Source organism: Condylura cristata, unplaced genomic scaffold (genome assembly GCF_000260355.1).
Source record: "Condylura cristata isolate star-nosed mole 26May11 unplaced genomic scaffold, ConCri1.0 scaffold00040, whole genome shotgun sequence".
In the NCBI taxonomy this organism is placed as follows: Eukaryota; Metazoa; Chordata; class Mammalia; order Eulipotyphla; family Talpidae; genus Condylura; species Condylura cristata.
The window spans coordinates 5172876-5195048 of record NW_004567141.1 but is presented as its reverse complement, the minus strand read 5'-3'; the positions used below and the strand labels follow the sequence as shown (position 1 = coordinate 5195048).

The following is a 22173-nucleotide window of genomic DNA, read 5'->3' as shown; positions in this document are numbered from 1 at the left end:
TGACTCCTCATCCCCCGCACCTATGGTCTGTACCCTAGCTCTTATATGCACAAATAAATAAAATAAATCTTTAAACAACAACAAAGGCCCCAAGGCAGGAGCATGCCTGGAATCTTCAAGGTAAGTCTACAGGGCAAATTAGTGAAGGAGGAGCAGCAGGTAGGGTCCCAGGTGTAAATCGCTGAGAGCCTAAAGTCATTGTGAGTGGGACTGGGCGTAAAATAGACTATCACCGCAGCGTCCCTCAGCATCTCTCTACAACTGCAGTCACCACATCTCGACGAATTTTGTTTTTAGGCTTCTCATTTTGGCACTTGTGGCCAAGAAACGAAAGAGGAGGGGACAAGTAGGAGGAGGGGGCTGGCAGGGCAGAGTGCGGGTCCCCAGGTTCCCTAAGCCTGGCCAGAGAGCCACGGGGCTTCCATCCTCCCAGAGTCAGCACGCAGACAGACACAAAGGGAACTGCGGGCTGCCTAGCAGAGGACAGGGAGTCTTGTTTCTTCTCAGAAAGCATTTTGCAATCACTCACAGGTAGCCTCGCCCTGGCACTGCCAGCCTCCTGGGCCTGTCTGCACTTCCCACACTGGCCATCGGCCGCAGGACCTGACTCCAGGTCTAACAGACACACATGCCATCTTTCTGGGCTTAAGGAAAGAATGAAAAAGCAAAGGCAAGAGGATGGGGGACAAAGCTCTTTGTCTTTCTTTCTCCACTATCCATTCAGTGACTGTTTAATACAAAGCAGAAGATAAGCCCAGGCTGACCTGGTATAAGCTCCTCCTGGCTAAATGACTTTGGACAAGTAATAGAAATGACTAGTTACTTAGTGCTTACCAGATGCCAGATAAACACTAGACATAGAAACTGAGAAATGGACAGGAAAATGCCTTCATGGAATTTAAACCTAAAATGAAAGAGCTGGAAGGCATGTATATAATAACTTCAAATTATGATAAGCAATATGAAGGAAACAAGGTACTGAAACATGAAAATACAAAGAGCTCTCTTTCTGAAAGGGTAAGAAGTCTTTGCAAAGGTAACATGTAAGCTGAGGCCAGAAGCAGAAGTACCCAGCCACACAAAAGGATATTCCAGTCAGAAAGAACGTTATCTACGAAGGTGTCATGGAGAAGCGCTTGGTATGTTTCCGGGCCTGAGAGAAGGGCAGTGAGGCAGACAGGCAGTAAAGGGAGAGTAGCAGGAGACGGGCTGGAGAAGCAGACAGGACACCTAGGGTGACCGAGGGGGGCGTCAGATTTTATTCTGTGTCCAGGTGGCAGCATTAGATTTTTTATGGTTTATTTTATTTATTTATGCATACAAGAACTGGGGTACAGGCCAGAGGTGTGGGGGGTGAGAGGATTCACCAGAGGCAGAGTGGGGAGCAGAACAGGCAGATCTACTCGCAGACAAGGTCCCTGTGCTCACAGAAGCTGCAGCCTAGTAGGGTTTCATGTGTGTGGTTTCATGAGAACATATAAAAAGGGAGCAGATTTAGGCAGGTACATCAGGGAAAGCATCCTCTGGGGAGGACATCCCCATCACAGGGCTGTTGTGAGAATGAAATAAGGAGGGAGATGCAAGGTCTGGGCACAGAGCCTGGCTCATGATGGGTATTCAATCAATGTAGGCTCCTCTCCTCTTGACCCTTCCAAGAACTCTCCAGTCAATTATATTTCAATAAAGCTGAGGAAGAAATGCATTTTTAAAAAAGAACCTTCCCACTAGAAGAGACAGGGCACAAACAAGTGACATCAAGGCAAATGTTCTCCCTGCCTTATGAAAGACACAAGCAGTGCCGCTGGGTGGGAGAAGGCGAGATCTCCTCCGGTTAAGGGCTTTGTGCAGAAGCTGGAGAAGCAGCAACAGGGGCACTTTAAGCCAAGTCATGATTTCACCAGGACTCAATAGACCTGGAAGGCATGGAAGAGAGGGATGACAAGAACAGTGCTGAGGAGCAGAGGCGAGGCCTGGCCAGGGGACAGTGGCTGCGGCACAGGTGATTCACAGTGAAGCAGCAGGTTTCACTGTGACGGGCGCATGACGTCAAACTGAAGCATGTGGACTGTTCTCAGCAAGCAGGGCAGCCACTCAACATCACAACTAGGGTTAGAAAGTGACTCCATTAGGGCCGCCCTGGGGGCACACGGGGTTAAAGTCTCAGCACTATGAAGTTATCGCAGCCACTGCAGTGTGAGTTCAATTCCCAGGCAGGGAGCTGACCCACATGGCGCAGCAGACCTCTCCTGTCTCCCGCTGCTCCCCTCAGCAGTGTATTTCAGTAGATCTGCCTGTTGTGCTCTCCACTCTGTGTCTGGTGAAACTTCTCTCCCCCTTACCCCCGTACCTCTGGCCTACACCCCAGCTCTTGTATGCATAAATAAATAAAATAAGTCTTTAAAAAACGAAGAAAAAGTGATTCCATTACAGCTGTGTAGAACAGGTAGCAGGAAAAGACATACATGGGGCAGCTCAAGGCTGATGCAGCCCAGAAGGAAGTAACAGAGGAACAGTCTCCAGGAAGGGATTGGAGTGGAAAGTCACTCTGGGGTCCCCAGGGCTAGCTGTGGGACAAGGAAGAGAGGGTGACAAAGGCAATCTCCAAGGCTAGTAATTTGGGGAATGACCTGGGCACTGCCATGAGAGGGGACAGTGGTCTGGGGTAAAGAACTGAATTCAGTTAACTGAAAAAAATCTCCAACGTAAACACATGCACCAGCAATCAGAATGTCTGTCCAGAGCACTGAGCAGGTTAGTCTGAAACAGAAATAGATTTGATATATCAGAAACATACAACTACAACTACAATTTTAAATGAAATCAAATGAGGAGGAAAGGGCTGAAACAGAGAAAATGCTCACATTTCCTATGTTGGGAAACAACATAATGAAGTGAGTGAGGGGAGGGGAAGAAAAAAACAGGAAAACCAGAGAAGTACTGTGCTCTGGAGGCAAGATGATAATAGGTTAGGAAGTCGTTACAAAATTTGGTCAGGAAAGTTCCAGATGGGATGATGGGATGAAAGGTCCCACTGTGGAGGGCCAGGAGTGACAGACGCAGGCTGCTCAGGGCTGTGGGCGCCACAGGGCAGCAGACTCGCAGCTCCCGCCCTTGGCCATCGATGTAGCTGCCCTTTCGGAAGGAAATCTGCAGTACACTTGCTGTGGCCCTCAGAAAGCTGGTCTCTTGACCCACTTTTGAGAAATACTTCAAAAGTAAAATGTCTCTAACAAAATGCATCATAGCAGGATAGAATTTACACTACAAGTTTACACTACATCTTGAGTTTAACCATGCTGAGGAAAGGCACCCAATTCAAAAGTCCCATCAACTCCATCTTCGTATCCCAGAAGTACCCTGAATTGTCCTCCCCCACCTCCTAACTCTCTGCCAGTACCCCACGAGCCCCCACAGCACCAAGTACGACCGCTATTTCCACAGTCACCTACTTTGCGTGACTCCCTGCCTTCGTTCATTTTTGAATTTGGAAACGTTGGTTGAGTGGTTGACCCATGCTCCCATTAAATCTGCCTTCCCAACACAATGCTCGTATCTAAGACCCACCGATAAACCTGTCCGCCGTCATGCCCCCCGGCCCTCACTTACCTGCATAGAAGTGATAGAAGGGCCACCAGACAGCACTGTTTGGGATGTAGGTAAGCAGGGAAGCCACGTAACCTCTGTAGAAGCCACGAAGCCCATCAGCCTGCAGGATCTGCCTGATGATATCCTTGGTTTGGCCAAACGCAACAGCCCCATGTCCCCCTGTGTTCCCTCGCACTTGGAAGCGGCCCATTTTCTCACCCTTTCGCTGCATCATTAGGTGCTGGGAGACCACATCGATGGGCACTGTGATGCTCTGGGCCACAAGGGAGGCCGAGCCACCAGCCACTAGTGATTTGACTGTGTTGCTCTGGCTATAGTCAGCTACAAACTTCCGGGTGAGCTCGTAAGTGGTTACGTAGCACTGGCCAGAGATGAGGGTGAAGGTGTTGACCAGGAACCCCCGGTAGAGGCCAGTCACCCCATCTGCTCGGAGAATCTTGATGAAGGCATCGAAGGTCCCATGGTAGAGGCTCTTGCCCTTCTGAACCTGCAACCGAGTGCGGATGAGGGTAAATGGATAGACGCTGACGCGGATCATCATCGTCATCGCCACACCAAACACATAGAACTTCTTCTTGTCCAAGTGCTCCCACTCGATGATCTGGATGTTGCGTTTGTCCTCCATTGTGCCTGCAGACCTGGGGTTTGAGCAGAATGGAGGGATGTGAGGAAGGAGGTCAGAACTTGGCACCTTCTCTCGGGCAGGCTCTGAACCCCCAGGAAAGAGAAAAGGCTCTTCTCTGGGGATGCTCAACTCCCCAAAGCTCAGACTTCACCCAGCCTGGTTCTACCAACCATGCCTGAATCTCCCTTCACATATCACAACTCTGTCCCTTCTTCCTACTCTCAGGCCCCTGCTTAGAAACCCTTCTTCACCTGAGAGATTCCTTGGCTCCATTCCCACCTCAACCCCTGACCCCCAGCTTATAGGATCATGTCTTCTGCTTCTGCCTCTGCCTGGCCCCTGGTGTCATGGCCCATTCTTCCTTGGTTCACTTGGCAGAGCTCAGGATGCTCCAGACAAACTGAGCAGTAGGTGGCATCAGGCTTTGAACTGGGCTAATGGAATGTCACTGAGTGACATTTAAAGTATTCCTACAGAATGGCTGAAGGAACTTTTTCCATTTTTATTTTTCTAAAAAGAGAAGCCACCAGCTTTGGTCTTTCCTCCTCAGTTGTCACATGTACCACGCTTTATCTAACTTTATATCTGGTTTCCAGCACTGGACCCCTCACCCACACTCACTACAGGTATATGCTCCAGGCTGCATAGAAGAAAACATAGGGAAGAAAGTAAGTGGGGTTTTCACACCACAGGGCACCTCCCACCACCACCTCCTCTTCCTCCAATGAAAAGAGAAAGTTAAGAATAAGTCAAAGGTCAGAGTCCTCTTTGGTTATTAGATAACTCACTCCAAAGCAAAGAACCCCTGGGCGGGAGCTGAGTAGTTCCCCTCAAGAGTCTTGAGAATCATCAGAGAGAGAACTTACTTAGCCTATCAGAGAGAGAACTTACTTAGTCCCTTTCAATCCCCAAAATATAAATCATAATCACAGGTCTAGATAATGAAGGGAGATTCAAGTGATAGGGAAGACAAGACTGCCTTTAAGAAACTCACAGAGATATGGCAGCCCTCTGGGGAATGGGTATAAAATACAAAGACAAAGAAACCAGGGCAAATTAATGTAAATGTTTGTTTGTTTGTTTTCAAATATTTTATTTATTTTTGCATACAAGAACTGGGTTCTAGGCCAGAGGTGCAAGGGGTACGAAGATTCATTAGCGATAGGGTGGGGAGCAGAACAGGTGGATCTACTAAAATACACTGCTGAGGAGAGCAGTGGGCAGGTACAGGAGAGTCTGCTGGTTCATATGTGGGTCAGCACTTAAGCTGGGATTGAACTCAAGCTGTAGAGGTGATAACGCTGAGACTTAATTAACTTCTAGGCCGCCAGGAAGGCCCAAATTAACATGTATGTTATCCTAATGCTCAGTGTATCCACTGCCTAAAATTTCAATAACACTAATAAGCTTACTAATGTGATACCTGTAAAATCAGGAGCTTCCAACTGAAGAACTGTCAAGAAACTATTATATATACTTAGCAAAAATGCAATGTGTCCTGTGTAAGAAACAGACATTTTCTGTCAGAAGGGAAGGTGGGAAGTTAATTTCTAGGAAGAACTCCCAATCAGGAGCTGAGAGAACTCCCTACGGGTTGGCAAAGGAGGCAGCCATGTCCAGAGACAATGCCAGAGGGCTGACCTCTACACAAGGAGTCCCCATGCCAGTGCCTTTGCACATCTCCTATCAAGCATGTAATCTACCGCCTTCCCCAAACAAAGGTCCCAAGTAGCCTAAGTAGTTTCTGGTCTATCACATTAGTCAGTGGGGATGCAAGGATAGCTTTTCCAAATTCCTCCAGCTGGACTGTGTCACTCTCTTCAAAGTATGAGCTACCTGCAGTGCAAACTGAGTGCATGCAGGCAGAGGGAAACTCAGAGGACAGCATATCATCAAGGCTTCCTGGAAGACAAAACAGTCTGAATGAAGGAGGAATATAGGTAGCCAGTGGAAGGGAGACAACAATGGCTTGGAGGTGACAAGAGAGAAGTCAACTGTGTTGGCCAAAATGGAATGAGATTCCAGGTACCAGTGTTCTAAGAACAATGAAGTGCCACCTGCTATGGGCACAAGTCATCTTTCCTCCCCAGTCTCAACCTGGAGACCTTCAAGGGAAGGCTTCACTGCCTTCCCTGCCCAGCAGTATTTGTCACCCAGGCTCCCAAGGTCAAGTCAATAATACTACTGAGAGAGACATAATGATTTATTGAATACCTATTACCTGTGACCCATGTAATCCCTATACTTAACCTGTGTACTATTCCACTTCTGCTAAATGCGTAAATGGAGAGTTAAGGGGGAAGACCCACGGTCATGCAGTTGGCCAGTGGCAGAGACAAATTATCTGCTATACTCTGCCGTGTTGTCTACTCCATGTTCCACCTAAAGCCAGGTCATTCTCACCTGTGAGTGGCAGAATTAATGCCCTCATGATTGCCAGTCACCCAAAGGTTAACCATAAGCTCCTGTCTGTGCAGACGCCAGGGGTTTCGCTCAGCTTTGTTCCAGAGAAACCAAAAGCTGCCTCTGCTTTCCCAGTGTGCTGTGGCGTGATCAACCTTAGTGCCTGGACGGACAAGCTGTCATCTCGGACAAATTCTCCTTGCATACCATCATGCAAAGTTGCTTCAGCCTTACCTTTTCTCAACTTAATCAGCCCAACTATTTTATGGTTCTTGTCTAAACTTATTTTTGGGTATGGCTCCAATTCTACATTTTCTCCCATTTTTGAACACTCTCAGGCACAAAGGTTAAAGAGCTTCCCATGGAGATGCGCCAGATGATGCAGGATGTCCCAAAGTCATCAAGTGAGACATCCACGTGGCGCTCCCACTACACACCCCACCAGTGGAAAGGGAACAAACTGGCCCAGGCAGATACACCTCCTGTCCAACTCCCACTCCCCCTGTTCCAGAAAAATCACATCAGACTCTTCAGTTCTGAAGTAAGATTAAGCTTCAGGAGAAGGCAATGACTTTAGGAAGGCAAGATCATGCAATGGAAAGAACACTACTAGTCAGGAGGTTCAAGCTTGAGATCTACTTCCTTCACTTACTGGTAGGATTCGGTCCAAGTCATTTAAGTGAAATTCAGTTTCCTCATGGATGAAACAGGGCTAATAAAGGCTGCCACAGCTATTTAACAGTGAGGTAGGTGTACATCGCACGAGCTACTATGTGAACCAGCATTTTGTTAACAGAAAAATATTTCTATTACCGTAGAGAGCTCAGTGGACAATGCCAATCGAAATCTTTGCTGTTCAGAGTGGTGCAGAGGCAGCAGCACGGGCCTCCCTGGGGGGGCTTAGAGAAATACAGAACTGCAGGATGCACCCCAGACCTGCTGAATCACAGCCAACATTTTCACAAGCTCTCTAGATGACTGCCTATGTACCAGGGTTTGGAAAGCACATTAAAGACTCTGAGAATTACAATAACAGCTACACTGGGACCATTATGCCTAGGTTATGGGCGCTGCGATGATCTGGACTTGTCACCTAGCCCAATGATTGAACTGAACCTAGCCCAATGATAATCACTAGACTTACTCAGGTCTTCTCAAGTCAACCATAATCAAGCAGATCACTCCCTACAGCTTCTGACAAGATTAGGGTCTGGTCCCCACTTTTCAGCTAGAAACAAGAAACTGTTTTTACCCTCTGTTCCTTTTACTGCATCTACTATGTATCTGCAAGGAGCTACCTACCATAAGACCAGTAAATATACTTACATGTGCACCCATGAAATGACATATGCCCTTCCTTAGGCAAGATCCCTGGTGATGCCCTCCTCCCCCAGCCCCCCAGCTCCAACCTGGAAATAATCTCTTCCCTCCAGTACGGTGAGATTTTTCATTCATCTTTCCTTTGGTCTTCTACGGGTACCCACGTGATCCCGTACCACAGAAACCACATGACAACCCGCTCCACCTACTCCACGTGACACCCCCTTTTTTGTAGCTTCAGTCCGGCCCCCTGGCACAACCAGTCTGGGTCCTCGACCCTGCCACTTGCCATGCTTCTTTCATTGTCAGCCAACCTCATGCTCCCCTCATAGGAGATGCCTCGCAGGAGTCATCCTTTATCTCCAAAACTGCGTGGCAGCTCCCCCAGCACTGCAGCCTGGTTGCAGACACTGCTGCCTCTTTGACAGGTCCAGGTCCTCAGAGACCAGAGTCCTCATGGAGCGCAAGGCGGTGTTTTCTCACCTTCTCGAATCAGGGAGGTTCCGCCGCGTGTGCGGAGGGCTCCAAGTTCGGATCTCTAGGCCGCCGCCCCGAGTCTATCCTCTGTTCCCGGCGACTCTGGGCCTCGGGTCGCATCTTCCTCCATCTCGACCCGGCTCCGGGCACAGCCGGAACCGGAAAGAGACGCTGTCATTCCTGCCTCTGCGGGGGTCGGGGAGGAGCGCGGGCAATTTCACCAATGGCGTTGGGAGTCTCCCCAGCCCCGCCCGCGGGCACGCTCGGCGGCCCGGCGGACATCTTGAGTCCGGGCAGAAGCCACGCCTGCCCAGGCGCGGCCGCGCGTCGGCTCTACTGCGCGTGCGTGTCCGGTCTCGGCTGGGCTGGCTGTGACCCCGCGCTCTTGAGCCTTCTCTCCCAAGTGGGTCACCTTGTCTTTTGGGTCTTCTGGAAACCTTCAGGTCAAATCTAATTTGTGGTTTTGGGGTAACTTTTCTCATTTCTTTATGAGAAAACTAAAACAGTAGGCCAAAATGCAGCAGGAAAGATAAAGTTTAGACTATCAGTTTTGAGGTTTAGGAACCCAAAAGTCTGCAGGAATAGGGGACATCAGTGGAGGTGGGCCAAATGACATGTAGGGCCTCGTCCAGCTCTGATACTATTTGCCTGTACATAAATGTAAAAGAAAGGAGGAGAGCTTTAAATGAAGGCCTGCGAGGCCTGAGGTGGTGAGTCAGTTCATTTCAAAATAGTATTTCACAATCCAACACAGAAAGACAAACAGGTCACCTGAATGTGTCCACAGCTTGTCCTTGTACTGACCGGAGCAGAGGAGAAAGTTCAGCTGTGGAGTTGTACAGCTGACCACGACGGATCTATAATGCTTATTAAAGCAGGGAGAGCTTGCTGTGCATTCCTTGTGCCAGGGATAGACACACGGAGGCGCAAACAGGAAAGGCTTGTCTGGATGTATCCCTGGAGCGCACTTCTGATTCAGTGCCCTTTCCACGGACAGATGATGCCTGTAGAGGGGGTTGGGTTTTCAGGGAATCAGAGAGGAAATCTGGAGGGGTGCTCTTAACAGTGAAAGCCAGGTCTTGGAGGAAAAAAGTACACTGGAAGAAAAGGAGTCTACAGGGGAGAAAGACTCACCAGAGATGCCAGTAACTCCAATAAAAAAGCTGTAACAGACAGGACCAGGAAGAGATATTTGCACAGCCATGTTCATTCCAGCCAGTGTTATTCACACCAGCCAGGAGGTGAGGACAATGCACATGTCCATCGGCAGATGAACGGTTAAGAACTTGTGTATATACACATAAGGGAATATAAATCTGCTTCAAAAAAGACATTATGCTGAGGAAATAAACGAGTCACACAAGACTAAATAATGTAAAATTCCACTTACAAGAAATTCCTAGGGTGGCCAAATCCACAGATAGAAACTAGAATGGTGGTTGTCAGGGGCTGGGCATTTGTTCAGTGGGTATAGGGGAGTTTTGCAAGATGAAAATGTTGTAGTATTTGTTACACAGCATGAATCTAGTTAATACCACTAGATTGAATACTCAAAAAGGAAATTTTATATTATGTGACTTTTACCAAGTTAAGTTTTTTAACAAAGATTTATGCATACAAGAACTGGAGTACAGGCCACAAATGAGAGGATTCACCAGAAACAAGAGTGGGGAACAGAACATGTGGATCTACCAAAATACACTGCTGAGTGGGTGAGACAGGAAAGGTCTGCTGTGCTATGTGGGTCATCTCCTTGGCCAGGGATGGAATTTACACTGCAGTGATTGCAGATAGCCTCACAGTGCTGCATCTTAATCCCTTGCACCACCAGAGAAGCCATAAAAGTTTTTTAAAATTAATTTATTTTTAAAGACTAATATCTTTATGCACACAAGAACTGGGGTACAGGCCAGAGGTGCAGGGGGTGAGACAATTCACTTGAATAGGGAGCAGAACAAGCAGATGTACTGAAATATTGTGCTGAGGGGAGCAGCAGGCAGGTCGGGGAGGTCTGCCACGCCATATGGGTCATGCCCCTGGCTGGGGATTGAACTTGTGCTGCAGCAGCTACAGACAGTTTCACAGTGCTGTGCTTTAACCAGCTGCACCACCAGGAAGGGCTCTTTTTTTTTTTTTTAATTTAAGAAAAAGTCATAGCAAAAGTGTTGTCAGAATAGGATGGCTCGTGTGTGAAGGTTGCACAGAGGTCAGGGTTTAGTTTAGTAGTTAGATGTTTATGGTAACCTCAGAAAGTCATTTAGCAGAGATGGAGAAGTCAGAGGCCGGGATTAAAGAGCACAAGGACAACATGGATTGGGGAGACATTTGATGATAACAGAAGTCAGTGGGGTTTGATGGGGCAGGCTGAAAGGGCTGCTGTTGTCTTTTTTTTTTTTTTTAAGATTTATTTATTTGCGCATACAGAACTAGGGTACAGGCCAGAGACTCAGGGGTGGCGAAAGACTTCACCAGAGACAGAGGGGAGCAGAACAGGCAGATCAACAAAGTACATTGCTGAGGGGAGCAGCAGGCAGGTCAGGAGAGGTCTGCCGCACCATGTGGTCACCTCCGGGGCAGGTGGGGATGGAACTCATGCGGAAGTGGTTTAAGCTTCTCAGTGCTGTGCTTTAACCTGCTGCGCCACCAGGGAGAGCCTGTCTTTTTTTTTTGTTTTTTTGTTTTTTTAGTAGGGAGAACACCCAGCACACCTGTGGTGGGTAGAGTGCACGGCCAGCAGACAGAGGCTGAGGTTGGTCAAGAAAGCTGTGTGGGCCAACAACTCCTAGCAGCGCTGGGACTGGAAGAAAGGACTGTGGGACTGGGGCCCAGGGTGCGACCACAGAGCAGGGGAGGTGGCTGGGAGCCAGAGAATTCTCTCAATCTAGCCATTCCCCAAACGGATATCCTCAGAATGCCTGCTCCCCTCACACCCGTCAGCCCTCTGCACCCCCCAAACAGCAACCAGTCATCAACTTTGTCTTTTTAATAAAAAATAAAACTGTGTGACAAGCAAACAACTGTGTGAATCCCAAACAAAGGAAAAGAGAGGAGAGAGGGCCTAACATCAGCCAAGGTAAAGAAGTGAACAAGGCTCAGACCACCCTGCATGCAGCCAGGCCAGAGGGAGCCCATGTGCCCCAAATGAGACAAGGAAAGTCAGGGAACCTGCCCTGGAGTCAGGGGCACTGCTGATACCCAGAGCAGGAGGGGCAGCTCCCTGAAGAGCCCTTGAGATCCCTGGGAGAGGGGAATGTTGGTCTCCAAGGTGGCAGCTGCTTTCGGGGTGGAGTCTCCAGGAGCGGCAGGCATGTGGTTGCTTAGATGTCTGGTGTTTCTTACCACAGGGTTCTGAACAGTTGGGTGTCCTGGAGCACATGTTTCTGGAGGGTCTCGGAATGACCAGAACCAAAGGTCCTCTCTAGGTCCTCTGCCATGGCCCACACATAGGGCCGGGAAACCCTGTTAGAGTCCGTGTGCTTGGTAGAAGGGAGTCCGGTAGGAGAGTCAGGTTGCTCTGCCCATGGAGGGGAGTCTTGGTGGCAGAGAGGCAGGAGGGCTCTTCTTGTGGGAAGGTGTTTTTTTGTGCTGCTCCCACCTGTGCTACCTCACAGCCCCAGCCTCTGTCCAGAGTTTAAGCCACCTCGCTGCCCAGGCGGTTGTTGTCAGCATCCACATCGCCGGCAGAGGTCCTGTGCTCCTTAAGAGGTTGGGGGTGCTTCTCCCTGCTCAGGGGGGCCTTCTCCCCAGGGGCCAGTGTGTCACAGCCCTGGACCTTGCCCCGGGCTCGAAGAGCCCCCAATGGGGAGGTGAGCAGGAGAATGAGAGCCCCCGAAAGCACTACGGCGAGGAGCACAGTAACGGTGAGGAAGTGGGGCCAGTAGGACCGCTGGGCAGCCAGGGCAGCCCCACTGCCCACTCTGGTCAGAGGAGTCTTCACACGCTCCCGTGGAATGCCCGCCAGCTCAGGATCTAGGGCAAGGGGCTGGTCCTCGCTGTCCACCCAGTAGGAGACCACTGGGTATGAGAAGCCATTCTCTGTGGCCCAGCACTGGTAGAGGCCCCCCACCCCATCATGGAGGAGGAGCAAGAGGGAGCCGTTGTAGACGGTGGACGAGGCTCCAGGGACCTTGGCTGTGTCGTAACTCCAGTGGTAAGAGGCCAGAGCTGAGGGGTGTGGGCAGGGGAGCTCCAGGATGGAGTTGGGCACAGCCAGGACTTCTTTTACTGTAGGTGAAGGGAAAAGACAAAACAAGTTAAGGACATGAGGCGGGTACAGAGGGAGGGCAGAAGAGTCTACCCTACGTGTGGACTCAATTTTCAACTCCCAAACACAACTCTGACCACTTCCTTATCTCAGGTCTGGACCCCTGACTAACCTCCAGCCCATCTGGTTCAAACACCAAAAGCAATTTTACCCCTAATTATCTAATTTCAGCTTAGAATTCCTCTCACTTCCCCATATTGCCAGTATCCTAATCCACCCTAACTCAGTATGTTCAGCTCTCAAGGGAGACAGTTGTTGAGGGGATAAACTGAGGCAGAAATGCCCACGCCTGGGCAGAATTCTTCTGGACATCTCTTCCCTAGTCTCTCACTCACTGATTTGGGGGCGTCTCGGAGGTGGATGGCTCCTGGCCATGGGGCCAATGGCACATGCCCAGTCTGGGTTTCCACGCTTCATGTCCTGCTTCCAGGGCTCCCTGAGAAGGTCAGAAAAGAAAAATCACCCCTTGAAACAGACAAAAAAAAAAGTCAGAGGAGGGAGGAAGAGAGGGAAGTGTGCTGAGGAAGAAAGAGGGCAAGGCAGAACAGAGTGGAGAAGACAGAAACCAAGTGGCTGGAGCTGCTTCAAAGCTGCCTGGTAAACTCCATCCTGGAGGCCCCCACCAAAGGAAGAGGGAATCTTGGGGACAATGAGCCTTGACAGAGGACAAACAGGAGCATGAGCTGGGTTAACTTCAGCCATCATCCAGGAGCCACACTCACAGGATCTGGGTAGGCAGGAGGCGGCAGGTGCTGGACTTAGGGTCCCAGGCACAGTGGGGGTCCCGGGCAAGGATACAGTCCACACAGCTCTCGTAGACACTACAGTTAGCTCGGGGAATTTTCCAAATGCCTCCTGAGAAGCCTGCAAACACTGCACCCTGGAATAGACAGGGAAAGCATTAGCAAGCCTCCACCACACCCAGTAGGGTCCCAGCTCTCAACATGGCCCCGCCAGAAGGCTTTCCCACCTGCATAGGGGCCAGCTGCAGGTTGCGAACAGGTTCTGGGTCAGAAACCAGCTGGATCTCCTCCACCAGATGAGCGCCGCTGTCCCCACTCACCACAGCCTTGTGAAGGGACCCAGTGGCTGTGGAGAGACAGAGTGGAAATTGTCTCACCTTACCCACAGACCCCACTTGTGGCCCTCTCTGTTCCGAACTCTAGAAACTTCTTTCTGAAGTATAATGTACACAGGACAGAGAATAGCCAGAATGTTCCCTCTCTGTACAGTGACAAGCTCCCCGGTAAATGGGTCAGAATCCTTACTCCTGGCCTTCTGCAACTACCCGGAAAAACTCCATCCATGGCAGAATCCAGACATCCACTTTCTCTGTGGACACAAGGCAGTGACAGAGAGCACTTCTGCAGGAAATAACATCACCAGCCTCTCTCACCTCCACCAAGTGTCACTAAAAGGCACTTCAGTGAGTGTCCCCACCAACTTTTTTAAAATGGCAACCTCCCCATTTTCTGATCTCCATGTACCAAGTCAGTGACTGTCAGTACATTTATTGTCTGCTCCATGCTGACACAAGGACTGAGATGTCTGTCTGTTCTGGTCCTTACTATATAAGTGGACGGCTGACACAGTCACATGTGCTGGAGGCCAATGAACCTGGTGGGTCCTTCCCTTAAAGCCTTGCCAGGCCTTCTCCCCCTTTACACATGACTAATGGCACCCAACCCTCTCTCCTCAATCCTCCCCCTCATACCTCTCATTCTTAGCTCATGACTTCGAGCCCTCCTGCTTCGTGAGAACCAAACTGCCTTTACGTAGGCACTCCCTCTGCTTCCTATCCCAGCCTGGTCTGTATACCCCCTCACTCGCCCCTCTGCTCCCTCCCTCCTGCCTCAGCAGATGTGCCCTCTCTTTTCCACTCAAGGCCCATCTCTCACCTGTGTCCTAGACCCTGCTTTCCTGCTCCCTCTGGAAGGTCCCCTCACCTGCCCATGTCCTCACCATCCCCCTCTCCGTTGGTCCCATCTTTAAAGAAAGAATACAGCCTTGGGGGCCCTCCCTATTAGTGCAAGGGGTTAAATCTTAGCACTATGGAGCTATCTACAGCCACTGCAGCCTTAGTAAAATCCACAGCCAGGGAACTGACCCACCCGGCACAGCCAACCTCTCCTGTCGTGCCTGCTGCTCCCCTCAGCAGTGTATTTCAGTAGATCCACCTGTTCTGCTCCTCACTCTGTCTCTGGTGAATCCTCTCCCTCACCTCTGGCCTATACTCCAGTTCTTATATGCATAAATAGATCCTTTTAAAAAAACAAACAGCTCGGCCCTCCCTGGTGGCTCAGCGGGTTAAAGCACAGCACTAAGAAGCTAAAGCCACTTCCGCTTGAGTTCGATTCCCACCTGCCCCGGAGGTGACCACATGGCGCGGCAGACCTCTCCTGACCCGCCCGCTGCTCCCCTCAGCAGTGTACTTCGTCGATCTGCCTGTTCTGCTCCCCACTCTGTTGATCTGCCTGTTCTGTTCTTCACTCTGAGGTGAAGCCTCTCACTGCCCCTGAGCCTCTGGCCTGTACCCCAGTTCTGTATGCAAAAATAAATAAATCTTTAAAAAAAAAAGTGTACTTTCTTTGTTAAGCCCACCAAAGACCTCCAAGTTACTCTCTCCCACCAGACTGGGAGCTCAGAAGAGGAAGGGATTGGGATGTTTTGTACCCACCTGCATTTTCAGAATATAGTGGGGTGTAGTGTAGGTACTCAGCAAACATTTGTTAGACAAAGGGGTGACTGAATGAACGCACCCCGCAACCCGAGTCACAGCCCCTACTCCAGCCCGAGGAGGTCCCGGAGTCCTTTACTCACTTGTGCCCAGGTACATGACCACATGGCCGTGCCCATCAACGTCCTGGGCTGTCTCCACTGCAAGTCGTGTGTACTCCACACCAGACTTCACCAGCAAGGGTACCCCCACGACCTGCTCGTCCATCAGGAAGTGGTCCTTCATGAAGGTCAAGGCTTTGTGAGAGGAGGGGCCCACGGAGCACTGAAGCGAGAGGGGAAGCAGGTTGGGCAGGTCAGCTTTTTCTCCGAGTCAGCTCAGCCCTTGCCTCCTCTCGCCCTCCCACCCCTCTGCGAACCCTTCTGCCTTCCTCCCTCACAGCAGGTCCCCCATCTCAGGAGGGTGGTGACAGCTGCTTGGCTTTGGACTCCAGCCTCTAGGTGCCTGAGGTTCCTGAACAGCGAAGGGGCACATGACCACTTCATCCTAGGATTGTTGCGAGGATAAAAAACACTAATACCTGAAGTCCTTAGATCATGGTCAAGTATTCAACACTTGTGAGCTGTTACCGCCTTCCTAGCCATCATCACCTGCGTCACGGAGGCCGAGCAGCCAGCAGGAAGCAGGGTGAGGGTTCCCTGCTGCCAGGGCCGTGTTTTACTCCTGTCTGTAGCCCCAGGTATAGCACAAGACCTGGCATTCAGCTGGTGCCCAACAAATGCTTGCCGAGTCAGTGACTGAGTGCAGGCTGTCACCAGGAGGAGTGGTGTAGCAGGGGGTGTTTCTCATCATGGTTTTCCATGAACTTGTGGCACGACTCTGAGTCTCCCTTTTCCATTCTGGGCACCCATAAAATGAGGGGGCTGGGCCAGCTGCTGTGTAAAGGCACTGCTGACACAAGCATGCTGTGGCGCTGGGACACCTCTGTCCTAATCTGTGCTCAGGATCTTTCTCCACGCCCAAAAGCATCCCAAGAGCACTGTCATAGGCCAGGCCCTGGTCACCAACAAGCTACGCCCTCAGACAACTTACTTCACCTCTAAGAACCTCTATTCCCTCCTCTGTAAACTGAGGCAATGACATCTACAATTCACTTTGATGCCAGCATGAGCACAGACACTTAATCTCACTTCCCCCGAAGAGATTTCTTTTTTAAAGATAAATCTGCATGGATGGGTAAAACTGGAGAGGAAGCGAAAGCACCACATTTTGGAGTTTGGAAAGCAAATTATCAAATAGTAAAGGCAGGAGAAAAGAGAATCTTAAGCTAGCCGAGGAGCGCCCCAAACACTCTGCTTTACAAGGCAGATTTGGTAAAGTTCATGAATTAGTTGCCCCACTCACTTTTGAAGGACGTTAAAAGAGGGCCTGATAGAGATTATTTGAAATTCTGTTTAAAAGCAGATAGAGGGGCCTCCTGGTGGTGTGACAGGTTGAAGCTCAGCACTGTGAAGCTCTCCGCAGCCTCTGCAGTACAAGTTCAGTCTCCAGTCAGGGAGCTGACCCACATGGCGCAACAGACCTCTCCTATCTTGTCTTCAGCAATGTATTTCAGTCAATCCACCTTTCTACTCCCCACTCTGTCTCCAGTGAATCCTCTTACCTGCCTCCCTCACACCTCTGGCCTACACTCCAGCTCTTGTATGCATAAATAAATAATGCATACAGAACTGGGGTACAAGCCAGAGGTGCAGGAATGGTAAGGGGTTTCACCAGAGACAGAGCGGGGAGCAGAACAGGCAGCTCGACAAATAAGCACATTGCTGAGGGGAGCAGCAGGCAAGACAGGTGAGGTCTGCTGGCACCCCTGGGGTGGGGATCGAACTTACACTCCTAATCCATTGCGCCACCAGGGAGGGCTCTAAAATATTTTATTTATTTATTTATTCATACAGAACCGGGGTACAGGCCAGAGATGCGGAGGGTGAGAGATTCACCAGGGACAGAGCAGAACAGGCAGATCTCGGAGAACACTGCTGAGGGGAGCAGTGGGCCGGTCAGGAGAGGTCTGCCACGCCATGTGGTCACCTCCGGGGCAGGCGGGGATCGAACTCATGCGGAAGTGGCTTTAGCTTCTCAGTGCTGTGCTTTAACCCACTGCACCACCAGGGATGGCCTAAAATAAATCTTTTTAAAAAAAGAAATATAGCAAGACTTTCCAAGTCTTCATGGAAGATTATTCTAGTCTATCTTCATAGAAGAGATACCTAACAAGCAAACTATCAAATACTAAAGTAAGAATATTTTTTAGACACTCAAGGTCACAAAGTTGCCATGTATCCCTTCCCATCCTCCAACAAAATAAGCAAAATAAAAAAAAAAAGAGGAAGCCAGGGGGTGGAAGAAACAAGGAAGAGCAAAGGTAATGCCCAGAATGAGGAAGGGAGATTCCAGGATGACAACTGTTCTCCAGACCAAGGCCCGATGGGAGGGCTCTCCAGGAAGATGAAACTTTCAAAAACCTAAGGGTTTTTTTGAGAAGAGACTCATGTAATTGACGATGTAATTGAAGATGAGTTTGGGGCTGAATTAAAAGACAAGCACTTAGAAAACAAAGCAAACAAAAAAACATGGTAATTACTAACCTGGGGAGAAAATTACACAAAAAGGCAAATTAACCATGGTTTACTACCTTGCTCAGTTGTTTATACTAAGAGTGAAAATGTAAATATCGCTCTAACCAAACTGACAATGAAATGATACTGGGAGGTTCGGGGTGGGAGCAGTGGTGTGATTGGAGGTGGCTGTGAGGTGGGTTTTAGGGTCCAAGGACAAAGCCATAGTACTGGCCAGTTTCCAGAAGGTATATTCTCATCAGGGTTGATTTCAAACTACCAGTGTAATGTCACTGAACACAAATTTGGAAAGAGATATGCCAATAGTTCTTGCTATTTGCTGAAACCCAAGTTCACTCCGCCTCACTGGGTCAGGAACACAAGGAAACCCTCACCTTCCAGAATGAGAATTCATGAAATATTCCTGAAACTGAAACATTAAGAAGTAGCAACAGGACCCTCCCTGGTGGTGCAGTGGGTTAAAGCACAGAACTAAGAATCTCAAGCCACTTGAGCATGAGTTCAATCCCTGGAGGTGACCCACAGGGCGTGGCAGACCTCTCCTGACCCACAGATCTCTCCTGACTCAACGGCTGCTCCCCTCAGCAGTGTACTTCATCAGCCGGCCTGTTATGCTCCCCACTCTGTTTCTGGTGAAGCCTCTCACCACCTCTGCACCTCTGGCTTGACCCCAGGGCTGTATAAATAAATAAATCTTAAAAAAAAAAAAAGTAGCAACAGCCAGGTATTTGAAGTGCAATTAACTGGGGTGTTGGGGATCTGACTTGTGTGTATGTACGATGGGGATTGGATACCTGTGGAATATGGAGAGCTGGAGAAGGTGTATATCTGATTAGACAATACTAGTGTGTTGGGGGTGGTGGGAAGAACACAATTACTGGGCATTTTTTTATATCATGAGAGGTGCTTTATATGTATATTATGTGTGTGTCTGTGTAAGCTTTGCTCATTGTGGGGAGTGGTACTCACGCTGCCTGGCCGGGGGTCAATATCAGGACCCCCGTAAGTAGTCCAACGTGAAGTCTCTTTGTTCAGTTCCTTATACTTCCCCTCAAAGACACGGTTGATGTTCTCAAGAGAGAAAGCACAGACGGCTGAGCTCCTGGTCCCGCCGATCTCCCTGGAAGGGAACATTGTCTGGGATCGCAGCTAGGCCAGAAAGTTCCCGCTCCAGCCCTGGTCTATCCTTGTGAGAAACCCTCGGGGGAAAGGAATGTGGGGTCTGAACCAGCTGTGGCCTAAGAACTAAGATAGCTCCTAACTCGGGTCCAATTTGGGATCTGAAATTCGATTATCCTTAATGGGGTGGCTCGCGCCTGTACTTCTCAGGCCAGGCTGTGCCAAAGGCAGAGGCAGTGTCACTGGCTCCAGTAAGATCCGGGAAAACCTCTTCCTTGGGGTGCCTTGGACATCAGTTCTGAGAACTAACCAGGGTCGCCTAAGATTGTTATTCTTTCAGTCATGGTCTGAGGAAACAAAAGGTCTATCTGGCCTATCTGACACTCTGTGTGCAGGTACCTAGACACGGTGGGGCCAGACCTAGGCTATGGAACTTTGGGCAAATAGTTAACCTTTCCCAGTTCCCAAGCAAAGACTTTATCTTTATGTGATGATGTTGGCAGCTCTTCGCGATGGTAATGAGGAAGCACAGAGCTAAATTTTGAGACTGGATTCCAATGATAAAGCATTTCTAAGGTGCTGACCCTGTCTTGGCTTTTCTTATTCTCCTGTTATCCCCATCTCCCTCTCCCTGTCAGTTATATTTTAATTTTTATTTTTTAAAAAGATTTATTTGGGGCCCTTCCTGGTGGCACAGTGGGTTAAAGTGCAGCACTGCGAAGCTGGTGGCAGCTGCTTCTGTGTGAGTTCACTCCCCGCCCCAGAGGTGACCCACATGGTGCAGCAGACCTCTCCTGACCCGCCCGCTGCTCCCCTCAGCAGTGTACTTTGTCGATCTGCCTGTTCTGCTCCCCACTCTGTCTCCAGTGATCCCTCTCACTTCCCCTGCACCTCTGGTCTGTACCCCAGTTCTCTATGCATAAATAAATACATCTTTTATTTTTTAAAAAATAAAGGTCTTTTTATTTTTTTAAAAAAAGATCTTTTTATTTTTAAAAAATAAAGATCTTTTTATTTTTTAAAAAAATAAAAAGATTTATTTTTATTTACTTATGCATACAACATGGAGTATAGGCCAGAGGTGCAGGAGGGTGAGAGGATTCACCAAAGACAGAGTAGGGAACAGAATCGGCAGTTACTGAAAAACACTCCTGAGGGGAGCAGTAGGTGGGACAGAAGGTCTGTGGACCATGTGGGTCAGCTCCGTGGCTGGGGATCGAACTCATGCTGAAGCAGCTAGCGATAGCTTGACAGCCCTGAGACTTTGACCCATGCGCCACCAGGGAGGCCCCACTCTAATTTTTGCCTTCTGTAAGATGCCTCTTTTTGTAACTAGGTGACAAACTATTAAAGACCTCTCTGACTTTTATTTTACCCCTCTACAAGAAGGGTGTCAGTCAAACTCCTGAGAGGTATGTGCTCTGCTCAGGTCAGTTCCTAGACCCTTGGCGACTCAGCGCAACACAGCTGACCACCCGCATCTGGTGTCCAGCCCCACATCCCTATCGCTCACCACTGAGAGGTGAAGACTGCATAGACCTGGGAACCGGCGGAAGAATTAGAGGGCAGTAAGACGGCATGGCGGATGATGTTGAAGGGCAGCTGTCCAGGCTGGGAGCAGAGCAGCTGGGCCTTCAAGAAAGTAGTCCACTTCTTCTGCAGCAGCTTCTCGCCGCCCACGTCGTTCTAGGGAGAGGGACACAGTCTGAGTCAGAGGATGCCCTACAGATTCCCAACCCCGCTCCTTGTTCCTCTTATCCCAGCTCCAATTAGGCTCCTTTTTTTTTTTTTAAGATTTATTTATGCATATTTATTTGGCCTGTACCTGGGGTACAGGCCAGAGTTGCATGGGTGGTGAGAGGATTCACCAGAGACAGAGTGGCTGGCTGACAAAGTCCACTGCTGAGAGGAGCAGCGGGCAGGTCAGGAGGTCTGCCGCGCCATGTGGTCACCTCCGGGTCTAGGGATGGACATGCACTGAAGTGGCTGCAGCCAGCTTGCAGTGCTGCTTTCCAACCTGTTGTGCCACCAGGATAGCCGTGGACCTTAGGTTCCACCCCACCACTGACCCCACCACAGCAAGCCCCACCTCCCACCCGAGCCACACACCTTGCAGACTCTGGCCACCCGAGAGGTGCGGAGCTTCTCAAAGAATTCGAATTCTGTGGCAGTCTCCTCAAAAAAGAAGTAGACCACCTCGGTGGAAGGAATGGCTGCCACAAAGGAGGCGTCCGCTGTGGGGGTGGGTCAGAGAGGCTCAGGGATTAGGCACCTGGTACCCTGACTCCCCTTTGGTGAAGGCTTTGGGTTGGCTCTGGAGGCCTGGAGACTGTATGCTTTGGGTGCCACAGCTGTCCCAGGTGTAGCGTAGGGGGAGGGGAGGAAAGCAGATTCACCAGACACAGAGTGGGGAGAAAAGAAGGCAACTGACTGAAATACCCTGCTGAGGGGAGCATCGGGGAGACAGGAGAAGACTGCTATGCCACGTGGGTCAGCTCTCTTCAGGGACCAAACTCAGGCTGCAGTGACTGGCAATAGCCTGATAGTGCTGAGACTTTCATCCCTGCACCACCAGAGAGGTCCTTGGTACTTCTTTATAGGAAATGAAAGCTCAGGATATGGGATGCTTTGCTCCTTGCTGTGCCCCCTGGACCTTGTGTATAGTGTGCCCTCAACTGGTGAGAGCTGAGTGAATTCACAGCACTTCAAATGCCAGGTCTCAGGGACCCCAAGAAGGGAGGCCAAGCTGCGGGGAGGGGTGCAGGTGCTTACACTGTAGCCAGCGGGGGAAATTGTCAGTCTTGAGCACAGGCTGGGATCCCAGGGTTCGGATCAAGACAGGTTCATTGCCCAGGAAGTTGCTCATGGTGCCAGAAAAGAGCATCCCATCTGGGTCAAGGGAGAGGAAGGGAGACCTACTTAGTTGTGGAGTGCCCTGGCCCTCAGATCTTCCCCTGACGGGGCCAGCCTATACATCAGTCCCTTTTTGTTCTACACTTTTCTGTGGCGTGCCAAAGCCTAACTCACAGCCCCACGCTGAACACCC

General features: G+C 49.9%; 2 protein-coding genes across 3 annotated transcripts in view; both read right to left on the bottom strand.

Moving 5' to 3' along the window:
* Window positions 1-8577, bottom strand: part of SLC25A44 (solute carrier family 25, member 44) — a 16295-nt gene extending 7718 nt beyond the window's left edge. The window contains exons 1-2 of the mRNA XM_004693838.2: window positions 8438-8577; window positions 3607-4244 (exon numbers count right to left, since the gene is read on the bottom strand). Coding sequence (XP_004693895.1) covers window positions 3607-4231 — 625 coding nt within the window. The 5' untranslated portion in view covers window positions 4232-4244; window positions 8438-8577. The remainder of the gene's footprint in view (window positions 1-3606; window positions 4245-8437) is intronic.
* Window positions 8578-11093: 2516 nt separating this feature from the next.
* SEMA4A (sema domain, immunoglobulin domain (Ig), transmembrane domain (TM) and short cytoplasmic domain, (semaphorin) 4A) overlaps window positions 11094-22173 on the bottom strand; it is a 15200-nt gene continuing 4120 nt past the window's right edge. The window contains exons 6-14 of one of the 2 annotated variants that reach the window (XM_004693837.2): window positions 21900-22016; window positions 21237-21361; window positions 20641-20813; window positions 18978-19128; window positions 15516-15696; window positions 13666-13784; window positions 13418-13575; window positions 13031-13131; window positions 11094-12655 (exon numbers count right to left, since the gene is read on the bottom strand). In XM_004693837.2, the coding sequence (XP_004693894.1) occupies window positions 12063-12655; window positions 13031-13131; window positions 13418-13575; window positions 13666-13784; window positions 15516-15696; window positions 18978-19128; window positions 20641-20813; window positions 21237-21361; window positions 21900-22016 (1718 nt within the window). In that variant the 3' untranslated portion in view covers window positions 11094-12062. The remainder of the gene's footprint in view (window positions 12656-13030; window positions 13132-13417; window positions 13576-13665; window positions 13785-15515; window positions 15697-18977; window positions 19129-20640; window positions 20814-21236; window positions 21362-21899; window positions 22017-22173) is intronic. The other variant, XM_012733229.1, reaches the window with a different exon arrangement.